Source organism: Poecilia formosa, unplaced genomic scaffold, assembly GCF_000485575.1.
Source record: "Poecilia formosa unplaced genomic scaffold, Poecilia_formosa-5.1.2 Scaffold497, whole genome shotgun sequence".
NCBI lineage: Eukaryota > Metazoa > Chordata > Actinopteri > Cyprinodontiformes > Poeciliidae > Poecilia > Poecilia formosa.
In genome coordinates this window covers 217,322-230,159 of record NW_006800436.1, presented here as the reverse complement: position 1 = coordinate 230,159, position 12,838 = coordinate 217,322, and the positions used below count along the sequence as shown (strand labels likewise).

Sequence of the window (12,838 nt, the reverse complement as noted above, 5' to 3'; positions counted from 1 at the left end):
TGAAGGATAAAGAAAGATGGAGGTTATTTTACATGATGTTGATCTTTGAAATCCAACTGAAAAATAGAGAATTATAAGTTCATACTCACCAGCAACTCCAGACCGATGGATGGATGATGGATGGATGATGGATGGATGGATGATGGGTTCATACTTCATAATTTGCCTCCATAATATTGATTCATTTTTGCTAAACAAATGTAACTGATTGAAAACTGGTTGTAATTTAAAACATTAAATGATCAGAGAAAAACATTTTTCTGTATTTTTCCTGCTGATTAATATTCAGAGCCACTCAGATAAAGATCTGGTGACGTCTGGCTCTGATCTGTGTCTCTCCTGCTCATCAAATTATTAAAACTACCCGTTTATTTGAAACCCTGACATTTAAACTTTGTTCAGATCTGCTTTCGGATCTCTGGCAGCAGCTGGTTGATAATCTCAGATTATGATCAGCTGCAGTTAAAACATTTCATTGTTTTCAGAAACACCTAAAGTTCTGGTTCCTCTGAGCGGAGCGGTCCAGGTCGGTGCGTTTCTGCTGCTTTATCCGTTTCCTTTGGGGAAACGGTGGAGATGTTCTGAATATGCTGGTAATCCGTCCAGATCTGGTGTCGAGGCGTTTTGTTTTTTCTTCTCCATTTCAGAGCGATCCTGAGCTGCTGAACTCAGGAACAGAAAACCTGGATTTGGTTTTCAGATTAATCTTCTAAGCATTTTGTTTATGGTTTTATATCTGACATTATTATTGTTTCTCTGGAAAGTAAAATCATGTTTTTGTTCCATATTTAAAGTTTTTCCTTTCAATGTGATATAAAAGCTCAGATTTGTCTTTTTTTCTAACATTAAGGATTTGTTAGTTTAATTCTGTAAATCATTTCATCAGGCCCAACTTTTTCCTGAGCGTGTTGTTGGGCCTTCACCCTCTAGGGGGCGCTCTGTACCTGGACTCCAGGGTGATCAGGGACCAATGGCGCCCTCTGCTGTTTGTTTTCTGTTTTGCTGCGTCTCACAGGGTCACAAACTGAAAATGTAACATTTTGTTCTTTATTCTGTTTATGATGAGATGCACCTGAAAACCAAAATGCTGTTTTTTCTACTGCTTAATAATTAAGGAGGTACAAGCTAACGTGTACAGGTTGTTATTATTATTTTTATTATAATTGTTGCTTCATTTTCAGATGACGCCATTGTTTATGGGGCGGATGTGTTTGTGCGTGTTTGGACGAGCCGAGGATAATTTAAAACTCTTGTTTTTCATATATAATTTGTAACGATGGTACGAAGTGTTTTTCTGTGGTAGGAAGAGTAGATCGATAAGCTGGCCACATGGTCCTCCATGTTTGCTGACCGGAGGTCAGAGGTCTCTGGGATGTGGATCCTGCAGGGTCTGGGCCTGATTTTACTGTAATGTTGCGTCCTGCATGAACCAGTGAAGTTGTTTAGACTGTGCTGTAGCTGAACTAGAATTAAATTATGATGTTTGAACCTCTGGGTCTTGGTTTTCCGTTCTTTCTCTGATTCTGCATATTAAATCCAGGACTGTTCACTAAAATAAAAGTTCTTCACAGGAGTTTCAGTAAGTAAATCAGTCCAGATCAGGAGTGTTGGATAATATTTAAAATGCCAGTCAGAGTCTTCAACAAAATGTTTTCAGTTTTCTGTAGTTTAGGTTGAACGGACATGTTTACAGGAACATGAAGATTAAAAGGACAGGTGATTTCTGCAGCAGGAAGGTAATTATTATAATTCATAAACACACAAAGTTAATTATTGGTGATAACAATGATTTTCATTTTTAAACCTGAAGAACATTGTATGTTTATACAATTAATAATTATACATTTGTTCTATTGAAAGCACCAACATGGTAATTGGTGAGATTAGTGGAACTTTATGATGCACATTATTAGTTATGTTGGGCTCTGGAACAATCATAACTTTATTGATCTGAAGTAGAAATTTTCCCTTTTCTTCACTGAATCAATCGGCTGCTGGCCTGTAAAACTGAAACAACTGAAGTGAATCAGAAGTGAAAATTGGTGCCAATAATCCGGTGGGATAAATATAGCAGGATAATTATAGGCAGCAGCTGGTGGGGAGTCCCCGACTGTCTGATTCCTTCTTCTCTTGTTTTCCACACCTGTTCTCATCATCTTTCCTCTGTTTATCACTCAGCTGCTCTACAAGCTGTTAGTTTTGAATTAGGTTTGAATTGGTTTTGTCACTAACGTGTGTTGATCTACAGAAATGCTCATTACGACATTATAAATGCTCTTTATTCTTAATAATTATAGCACAGCAGCTCAAGGAACTGAAAAAACACCTGATGAAGTTTTTAGCTGTTGGCTATGAGAGTTGTAGTTTTCTGATGGATCAATATGTAAAATATTGATCAGGTAATTTAATGTTAGAGTTGTAGAGTGCAGTACCACTGTTGGCCTCTAGAGGCTCCAGTGTCTCATAGTTTTCCGTGTCTGATTCATATCAACAAACTCAAGAATTTCAGTTTCTGTTAAATAAATAGTAAAATATTTAAACTCATTTTCTGTTTCGTTTAAAAGACGTCTGAACTGTTTGCTCCTCCCACTACAGGCCACGCCCCATTTGGACCATTTTTAAGTACCTGCTTTCTACCAAGATGGCCGCCATGGCAGCATGTGCCTGAAGAACGCCTTGATGAAACCTGACCTGTCAGTTGTCCAACTGTGGGAGGCGAAAGAAGGTCTAAACCTGGAGCGAAGGATTATGACAGAAGAAGTGAAAAGTTGTCGGATGACAGACATGGTGGGGGTTTCCAGCTTTTAATACTCTGATCTCTGAAACAAGCAGAGGGAGTCGCTTTACCGCTGCTGTATTTTTAGCAGTGGAGAACAGAGAAACACTGGGAAACATGCCACTCTTTATCATCACTGGGCTGAACGACTGGCTTTACTTTCTGTCTGATTGGTCAGTTTCTCCAGGATGATGGACGATTTTAGTCTTCATGCCAGTAAAAACTTGGCATAAAGATCAATATTTGAGTCTTGTTTCTTTAAAATCTGCAAATATATTGTAAAGGTATTGGCTGAATATCAGTGCAGCTCATTCATCCTCTTGGTGTTTCTTTGGCTCAGGTTACTTCAGCTCCTCCAGCCCTCCCTCCAGGTCCAACAGGGTGGAGCCTTTAACTTGATCCGAACGCCATCAGGGTCAACCTCCAGTTGTAGAGGGGTGAGCTGGTCCTTCTGCCTTCTCGCTGTCTCTTCTCTATCCCACTACCTCAACCCTCATGCTGTGGTTCTTGATTCTTTATCACCTCTAACTTTCACAGATTCTGCAGGGCTTTTATCTCCCTTCATCTCTTCTTTCATTTCATTTGGATCGTTGAATTCAAGCCACCAACTGACCAGACAGTTAAAAGACCAACCAGCCAGCAAGAATGACGGACAAACCGGTGCTGCCAGCAGGAGGCGGAGATGATGCCGGCGGCATCATGGCGCTGCTGGAGCGCGTGGCGGGCCTCATGGACAACGTCCAGGCCACACAGCAGCGCATGGAGGAGCGTCAGCTGGAGCTGGAGAACACAGTGAAAACCATCCAGGCCGACGTCGTCAAACTCACCAACGATCACGCAAACACCAGCTCCACGGTCAGCCGGCTGCTGGAGAAGACCCGCAAGGTCAGCTGCCACATCAAGGATGTCAGGGTGCGGGTGGAGAACCAGAACCTCAGGGTGAAGAAGGTGGAGGCCACCCAGGGAGACCTGCTCGCCAAGAACAAGTTCAGGGTGGTCATTTACCAGGTGAGGCTCACTGGACCAACATTTACAATGATTCTGATGTTTGTTGGCTCTGGAAAAACTCCTAAAACTCTGCATGCAGCTTAATGTCAGCTGCATGGAAAACAATCAACAGATTCAAGAGACATGGCTGAATTTGAACCAAAACATGATGCATAAATTCAGCTGCTACATTCCTGACTTACCAAATCGGACGGCCGTCTTACAGCTTTAGGTAGGAAATGATCGGAGCATCGACTGATCGGGTCAATCAGGACCGTCACTGTTCAAACAGTGAAAAGTTTCTAAACTGCTTTTAGAAACTCACAGCAGCAGAAGGTCAGACCTGTTGACGAGCAAATTTAAGTTTTTAATGGAAAAAAATCACCTTAGTCATGTTAAGAGGAGAATAATTCATTTAAGGGATGTAAATACAGAAGAATTTTCCACTCAGTGAAAGCTGAAGAAACTCATTTTATTGATACCAAAGTTTGTTTCATCAGAATTTCATTTCATCTCTACAGTTTTAGAAAAGGTTTTGGGAAATTTATCTTTGTTTTTATGTCTCTTTTAATCCAAATCTGAGTTTATTTGACATGAATGTTGGAGGTCAAATGTCATCAGGCCTCATTTTACTCCTCAGGCCTTCGCAGTCAGCAGCTGCCAGCGTGACGGCGTCTCGGTTATTTTAGTTCTGCAGAGACGTCAACCTGCTGAAGGCTCAGATCTGAGCTACTAATGGTTTATTGGAGAAATAAAACATTTTGGCTGCTTTAAATCAATCAACTACATTTTGAAACCATTCATTGGCAGCATGTTGCATCTGAAAATGAAACAGGAAAATAACAGCAGTGTGAGGTTTGGATGTAGTTTTGGTTGCCTGCACACTATTCAGCAAAAGCTTTTCTATAGTTACTTTGTTTTCCTTTCATTAAGCCGTTTGAACAGAAAAGAGCTCAAATCCAGTCATGCATGTAAACCAAGACCTACAGAAAAACCACTCAGAGATTTTCCTGCATCCCCACATCAAGTCTCAGACCTGAAGGTAGGAGCTGGTAGCCAAATATAAATGTCTGTTCAGAGAGCAGCATGTGTTGAGCCCAGAGCTGCTGCAGATAAATGACTGAGCCAGCTGAGAGCTGAGGGCCGAGTTATTCTGAGTCTGAGCCTCCACCATCTCCTAATATAGCGCTCTGCTCATCCCTGCTAACCTTTGGCCAATCAATGTTTCTGAGCTGCTACCTGCAGGTTTAAGTTGAACCACTTGGGGAAAGTTTTTATGCATTTGCTTGGATTAACATTTCTTGATATTTAGCAGGACAGACGTGGTTCTCTGAGTTAAACGACCATTTCCCTGTTAAGTTTTATCGCAGTTGGTGAACATTATGCTACAAAACCTGCAGGTTTCATTTGTTCTTGACTAAACCTTAGTTAATACTTTACCTTCCTTCATGATGCAGATTATTGTTGTTTTTCTTTGGACAATAAGCTAACAGCCCTCCAGGTGCAGATGTCCTAACTTTGCTAGCTGCCAGCTTGTTAGCAGCTGAAGCTACATGTTGGCTCACCGTGCAGCTCAGTTATGGCAGGCAGGAAATGTCAGCCTATCAGGTCTCAGTGATGCATGAAATCATAGATGCTGGTTCTCCCATTAACATGATTCCAATTTACTGGTTTATGACATTTCACTTGGTCAATATTCCAATAATATTTACAAAGAAACTTCATCCATGATCTCAGTGGGTTTTTCCTGACGGGTCGATTTGGTTCAGGCTTAGAAGATTTATGGCCTCCAAAGTTCATTCTGTCCATCTGTCACGTTTGGTTTGGGTATTTAGGGATGTGATTTTAACTGCCATGGTCGATCCAAACATTTAGTCTGTTTACTGGCCTTTCCACTGATCCCAGTATGAATGACTGAGGTCTGTTTAATCATCAGTCTGAGTCGGTTTGCTGCTCATTCTTCAACATTTCTCTGAAACCTGACCTGTTGGCGACAGTCGCGCTGTGATGCAGCTGGAAGCTGCAGCTCTCTGATATGTTTAGCTTCCTGCAGCCCGGCGCTGAGCTGCAGAAACAGGTGCTGCAGTTTATTTCTGGAGGCAGGATCAAGACCTGCACACTCACCCCAAGTCTGGATGACACATTGTGACCAGCGACAGATTTAAACCTGACATCATCATTAAACTGTCTGAGAAAGAAGTCAGTGCAACATCTAGATGCTGATATTTGATCTGTTACTGTTTCTCAGGGTGACCAGGAAGTTAAAGCGATCACACCAGGCAACGAGCCGGCAGAGTCCAGCGGTGCAGCTGCAGCAAGGCCTGAGGTGGAACCAGACAAGTTTGAGCTTCCTCCAGAGTCGGACGAAGAGTACATGGTAGTGGAGGAAGCAGACTCCTCATCAGCCGGTCGGATGAAGAAGACAGGCTTGACACGCATCGAGAGCTTCAAAGCCACCTTCTCCAAGGAGAACATGAGCAAAACCCGCGAGAACCTGGGCACCAAAGTCAACAAACTCGGCGAGCGAATCGTAACGGCCGAAAGGCGCGAGAAGATCCGCCAGTCAGGTGAGAAGCTGAAGGAGACCTTCACCAAGACGGTCCCGGCGAAGCTGAACCTGAAGAAAGAGAGGACTGTGGCTGAGGGTCAGGAAGGAGCAGAGGGAGCTGCAGAGGCAGCCGGTCCAGTTCCTCCTCCGAAAGGCCGTAGGAGCAGCCCAGCAGCAGCCAGGGCGGCTGAAGACGAGGCCAAGCCGGCCGAGTCTGAGGTGCCCATGTACGACATGAAGCAGCTGTCATAAACAGGACAGCTGCCAGTTTTCTTTGGACCACAGAGAGAGCATGATGTGTCTGCTGATGTCTGATGGTAGAAACAGTGGAGAGAAGCAAACAAGCAGATGGAATCACCTTAACATGGCTGAACATTGAGACAAGAACAGATTCCTGGAGTCACTGGGATGATCTGAGTGTTTCCAGAACATTCAGGATTTGGTCATTTCTGTTTGTGTTACTGTGTCTGATTGAAATGTGTTAGTTTATCACAAGCTGCTGCTGCTGCTCACTGATTTGCATGTTGAAGTTGAAATGTTGGACAGGATGAGTTTGTGGAACGTTTTGTTCCTAAATATGTTGAAAAATGAGGAAAAGTGAAGTAAAATAAAGTGAATTTCTTTGTTTGGAAATAAAAGTCGAGATAAGATGGTTTGTTGCTGCAGAGACTTTAGTAGATTTTCATATTTGTCAAGAAAGATGCAGAAAATGAAAAAACACCCAGATTACAGTTTGTACCATCAGGTTTGGACGGATCCCTCTAACTTCTGGTTTTCTTTAAAGTTTATGATTCAATAACTGACAGCATTATTTTTATTAATGCTGTAAAGTATAAATAATTACGCATTTTTATTGATTACTGTATGTAGAAATGTAGCTTCTTCACTTTGGTTCTGATCATAATTACACTTTCATAATGTAGGGGTTAAATTAAAGCATTTGTGTTTCATATCTGTGTACTGTAGTCTTACAGATAAAAATATTCCACTTGAAGACGATAAGAATAAAATCCAACTTGTCCAGTTTTGAAGGAAAATGAGCTGAAGGCAAATAAAGCACTGAGGTTTTGTTGTGTTTTTGTTTTATTCTTTGAATATTTAACCAATGATGGCGTTTTATTGTGAATATAATATATTTACACTCTTGGTAAATTCTGAATTAACTGTGATTAACATGAATTTTGATCAGTTTCAGTGACGCAGGTCTGGACCACTGTTAGACCTTTAATCACTTCATCAGAACCCATCCAACACCATGAAGCTGACAGGATCTCAACGTAACGCGTCGCACACAGATAAGAGGAAATGAGAATTATTCACATCGGCTTCTAAGGCTCTGGGACTCAGGAGGAGTTTAATATTTTACCTTCAGAAACAATGAAAAAAATAACTTCATTAAAATCAACAAGGAAAGTTTCTCCTCCAACTGAAACCATCATCGACTCACTGAGCTGTTTGCAGCAGATAAAATCAGCAGAGCTGCACAAGAATGTGCAGAAAACACCTAAAATATAAAAACATCCAGAAACATCAGGATGAAGCAAAATGCAGCCGACTGAATTTAACTTTATTCATATTTATTGAAATATGAAAAAAAAAATTACAGTTGAATCAAGATCAGATCAAATTAAGCCACTAAATGGAGTTTAGATTGAATTTGATCAAAATTTATCCAAAGAGACAAACAGACAATAAATGTCAAGACAGGATAAAAGAAACTGTAACAAAATCTTTCAATTCAGAATCATCATGATCCAGTCAGAGTCTCTTCAGACTCAAACTGCTGCAGCTTCTGAGGATCAGCAGGAAACAGAGACGATTCTCTACTTTACAAAGTTAATCACCAAAATCTGCAGAGAGAAGAAAGAAGCAGAGATCAGATCAGTGAGTTTCCAGCTTCTCTCCAGCAGCAGCAGTCAGTGACGCAGCACATCCAGCAGAAAGAGCAGCTGCTGACTGAATGAATGATGGTTTGTGAAACCAGAGTTTCCAGTGGTTTCCAGGCTGCAGTCAGACTGATCTCAGAGCTGTGACCAACATCAACCTGATCAGCTGTTTCCTGTTGAACTGAGAGAACAAACAGATCTGAGATCAGATCTGCTGCTGCCACAGTTTGATGAATGAGGACCACTGTCTCTAGACATGCTGGACGGCTGGACGCTGGAGTCCAGCTGGACGTCCTGGAGACATGGACACAGCAACAACACTCATCTTCACACCAACACAAACACAGGAACACAGCAAGCTGCTGCTGCTCTGATTGGCTGATTGCTGTCTCTGTGTCCAATCAGGAAGCCTGAACCACTGAGAAGCTGCAGCTTTACTGGGAACACTGGAGCTTTGATGGGAACTGGTTTAGTTCAACACTGTTGGCAGCAAGACACACTCCAGTCATTTACTTACAAATAATCGATTTGTTTGTCTGGACTTTTTGAAAGATCCTCCAGCTGGTGAACTCCTGACTCCTTCAGGCCGTTTCCTCTCAGGTTCAGCTGAGTCAGATGTTGGCTGGACTTCAGAGCTGAGGCCAGAGAAGAACAGCTGATCTCTGACAACCTGCATCTCTTCAACCTGGATAAAGAATAAAAGATGTGAGCTGAAGCAACAGGATGCAGGTTAACCAGTAAAGAGTCTCATGAATATTAATGCCAACATGCTGCTGCTTCATTAAAGACCTGCTGACTTCAGCTCTTGAACTCTTTCAGCTCCATTAATACAAATTGAGCTTCTACAGCCAAATGAGTCAAGTTTCACAGAAAAACCAATAAGTAAGAACTTAGGAAAAAATATGAACAAATATAATAAAATGCTGATGAATTAAACTATTTTAATTCTTCAACATTCATAAAACATGTCATGGAGAATATCTGAAGTAAAACTGACATTAAGAGCCTAAATACACAGAAAGTAAAGCTGGTACCGTCTCTTGTTTGAGTGTCTTTGTCACTAAACTCATTACAGACTCATACAAACTGTTAAACCACCAATCAGTGAGTCAGTCCAGGGAATAACTGAGGCAGATATTCATTCAAATAAAATACAACACATTTCCTTCTCAGGGGAAAGATGTAATTATTCATAGAAATATGAAATGAACGTTTTAAAGTTCATCAGCTTCGCTGCTTATTTCTAATAAAGCCATTTGATGACAGGCCATTAAAACAAGAAAATGATTCTCTGTATGAAAATCAAATCATACAAGGACTTACATTGTAGTCTATGTGCCAGGACAATAAATCCTAATTATTCTGCCCTCACAATGTGTTGCACTTACAAAGCTAGACAGCTAGCTAACACTTCATAGTTTTGATTTTATTTTGCAACTCTTGTTGGTGTTTCCTTTTTCTATATCTGTAAAACTGTAACAAAGCACAAAGGTACATATCAACCACAGACAATATGCAGAACTAGACCACAGCAAACCGATGGTTCCCAACCATCACCAGTTAGCAGCTAACGATTACATTTTGGTTGGGAAACATAAAATATAACACAATAGTGAAATTACAATTAATGAAATGAACTTACAGACAAATAGTGTCGAAGGAACAAAAGTGTCTGCAATACGTGAACAATGTCCACTAGGTGTCACTAAGGCTCTATAGTCTCACTTACAATTTACCATTGGAAAACTAAACAACCCATAATGATGGAGTCAGCACACTAACGATGCCTCCTGTTGGTTGAAATGGACCTTCTGTCGTTAAATGGAGTTTCTACCACCTTCGGCTTTTAGCAAAAGTTAAATCTTATTTCTGTTTCAAGGACTTTGATGGACTCATCCATGCCTTCATAACAACTCGTCTGGATTACTGCAACTCTTTATATAGAGGGATGGAAAATCACAGATTCAGCGACTTCAAATGATCCAGAACGCAGCAGCACGGCTTCTCACAGGAACCAGGAAGCATGACCATATAAGGCCACAGGAACCAGGAAGCATGACCATATAAGGCCAACTCTGGCATCTTTACACTGGCTGCCCGTCTTTTGCCGAATAGATTTTAAGACTCTTTTGTTAACTTTTAAAGTTTTAAGTGGGTTAGCCCCCCCTTATCTTCAGGACCTTTTAAATTTCCGGTCTGTCTCCAGAACTTTATGATCAAATAATCAGTTATTACTGACAGTTCCTCGAACTCGATCGAGCTTTTTCTGTTGCTGCTCCTGTTTTATGGAGTTACTTACCTTTCCAGGTTAGATCTGCCCACAGCCTGGATCATTTTAAATCTCTTCTTAAAACTCATTTTTACTCTTTGGCATTTAATTGATGTGTTGTTTTTACTCTGTGTTGTCGTTCTTGTACAGCACTTTGGTGCAGTTTTATACCTGTTTTAAAGTGCTATATAAATAAATTTGACATTGACATTGTTGTCTATATCAACCAAATCTGCTTGTCAGTTTTACTTAGAGATGCCATTTCAGTGCCCATAACTCTCATATCCCTTCATCTGACCGATATCTAACTGTCTCCAGTCTTTTCATCTTGTGCCACTTCCACATGGTCCTAAATCAGATATGCATCTGGTAGTTTTTACAGCATCTGCAGTGAGGATGGACATTTTTGTCATTTATGTGACATTAGTCTTAATTCTGCACCGAAAGAAGCCAGATCCAGTGAAATGTGGCTGAAGTGGTGACATGTAACTTTTTTCAGTGACTTTCTTTGTATTGTTATGATCTTGTGACATTTTGTCGGCTCCTATTAGCTCCACAGCTCTAAAACTGACCATAGATGGCCAATTTCATTATCACGTCTGTAAATAGTGCTGTGATGTCTACAATCTTCTTCTGTGCATGCAGGTCACTTTGGGGCTGTAAACTCTTCACACAAGTCTGAGTTTAATTAGTTGTCTCAACAATCAAACAAACAAAAAGGATTTCAGGAAGACAAAATTGTAATTGACCATCAAGACCTCTCCGATTCTCCACCTCTGTGGAGAACAGGAGCACTAAGTGTCTCCAGGACTGACGTCTTAAAGAGTTTCTGGTATTTTCTCTCTGTTCCACACAGATGCCTATTTCATCTCAACATTATTAAAATAATGTTGCTGGGAATAGGAATTTCCTGCATTATCAGCTTTAAATTCATTGAATTCCAGAACGTTTCTGATAATAGCTGCAACCCTTCACTTAATATAAAAAAGAAAAACATTACCAGGACCAATCATTCAAGAAGAAAACAGAATTTACCATGAAGATCCTCAGAGAGGATCAGTAAAATATCAGTCATCCATCTGCAGTTTAAAATCTCTTTCACATCATAAAAACAGAACTAAACCAAAACTTATCTTACCTCAGTGTGTGTAATTTACAGAGAGGATTCCGTAGAAAACCACAGAGCTCCTTCGCTCCAGCATCTGTGCAGTCATTAAGGCTAAGATCCAGTTCTCTGAGATGGGAGGGGTTGGACTGCAGAGCTGAGGCCAGAGCAGCACAGCTGATCTCTGACAACCTGCAGTCCTCCAGTCTGAAGCAAAGACAAAACATGTGAGCTTTAAACAGGCCAACAACCAATCAAAGAGCTTTTAATGACTAAATGCTGCTGCTAAAGATCAGGGGCCTCATGCATAAAAGACTGCACAGTTTTCACACTAAAACTTGGAGTACAGACAAATTTAGAAATGTGCAGTGCACAAAAAAATCCGGATGCATAAATCTGTGGGCGTGGCTCTGCACCTTTCCTTTATAAATTATAATTTGTGGGAAATAGAGCAGCTGCTGGTCGGCCTGTCGCCTCCATGAATACATATTAATGTAAATTAGTATAAATACCCAGTAGTCTGCCACCACGTGATGATCAGTCTGGATTAATCTAAACACTAATAAACCATCAGATCAATCTGATCTCTGATCAATCCTCCCTCTGAATCTCCATCAGAGCCAAAGCTCCTCAGGTAGCTGCTCACCTTGATGCAGCTACTGATACGTGTGATTGCAGACACACCTGATCACCTTAAAAATAATCAAACCTGTTGATTCATTTTAATCAGCAGGTTTGAGTTAATCTGCTGATCCAACATGTTTTATTTTTAGTCAGAATGAAATGACCCCATAGATGCATTCAGACCGATGAGTTACATCTTTATGAGACAAAAACTGAGGAAAAGTATTATTTACATCCTAGTGAGGTTTTCACATCCCTTTGTTTTTGTTTTCTTTATTGTGTGTGTGTGTGTGTGTGTGTGTGTGTGTGTGTGTGTGTGTGTGTGTGCGTTAACCCTATCCCTGGTCCCAGTGTCCCCAGTATATAAACTGGCCCCAGTGTTCCCAGTACATAGACTGGTCCCAGTGTTCCCATTACATAAACTGGTCCCAGTGTTCCCAGTACATAGACTGGTCCCAGTGTTCCCAGTACATAGACTGGTCCCAGTGTTCCCAGTACATAGACTGGTCCCAGTGTTCCCATTACATAAACTGGTCCCAGTGTTCCCAGTATATAAACTGGTCCCTGTGTTTCCAGTATATAAACTGGTCCCAGTGTTCCCAGTATATAAACTGGTCCCAGTGTTCCCAGTATATAAACTGGT

The 12,838-nt window shown here is 41.0% G+C and overlaps 2 protein-coding genes and 1 long non-coding RNA gene across 3 annotated transcripts in view; 2 read left to right on the top strand and 1 right to left on the bottom strand.

Moving 5' to 3' along the window:
• The first annotated feature begins 3,175 nt into the window (after positions 1 to 3,175).
• cavin4b (caveolae associated protein 4b) lies at positions 3,176 to 7,025 on the top strand. Its single transcript, XM_016664573.1, has 2 exons — positions 3,176 to 3,784; positions 6,012 to 7,025. The coding sequence occupies exons 1-2, from the start codon at positions 3,422 to 3,424 to the stop codon at positions 6,561 to 6,563; spliced, it is 915 nt and encodes a 304-aa protein (XP_016520059.1). The 5' UTR covers positions 3,176 to 3,421; the 3' UTR covers positions 6,564 to 7,025.
• A 97-nt stretch (positions 7,026 to 7,122) lies between these two features.
• The window catches only part of LOC107833996 (uncharacterized), a 27,542-nt gene continuing 21,826 nt past the window's right edge, over positions 7,123 to 12,838 (top strand). The window contains exon 1 of the long non-coding RNA XR_001659765.1: positions 7,123 to 7,375. This is a non-coding gene — a long non-coding RNA (uncharacterized LOC107833996). The remainder of the gene's footprint in view (positions 7,376 to 12,838) is intronic.
• LOC103156745 (NACHT, LRR and PYD domains-containing protein 12-like) overlaps positions 8,814 to 12,838 on the bottom strand; it is a 113,516-nt gene continuing 109,491 nt past the window's right edge. The window contains exon 15 of the mRNA XM_016664568.1: positions 8,814 to 8,873. The gene's annotated coding sequence lies outside the window, so the exon portion shown is untranslated. The remainder of the gene's footprint in view (positions 8,874 to 12,838) is intronic.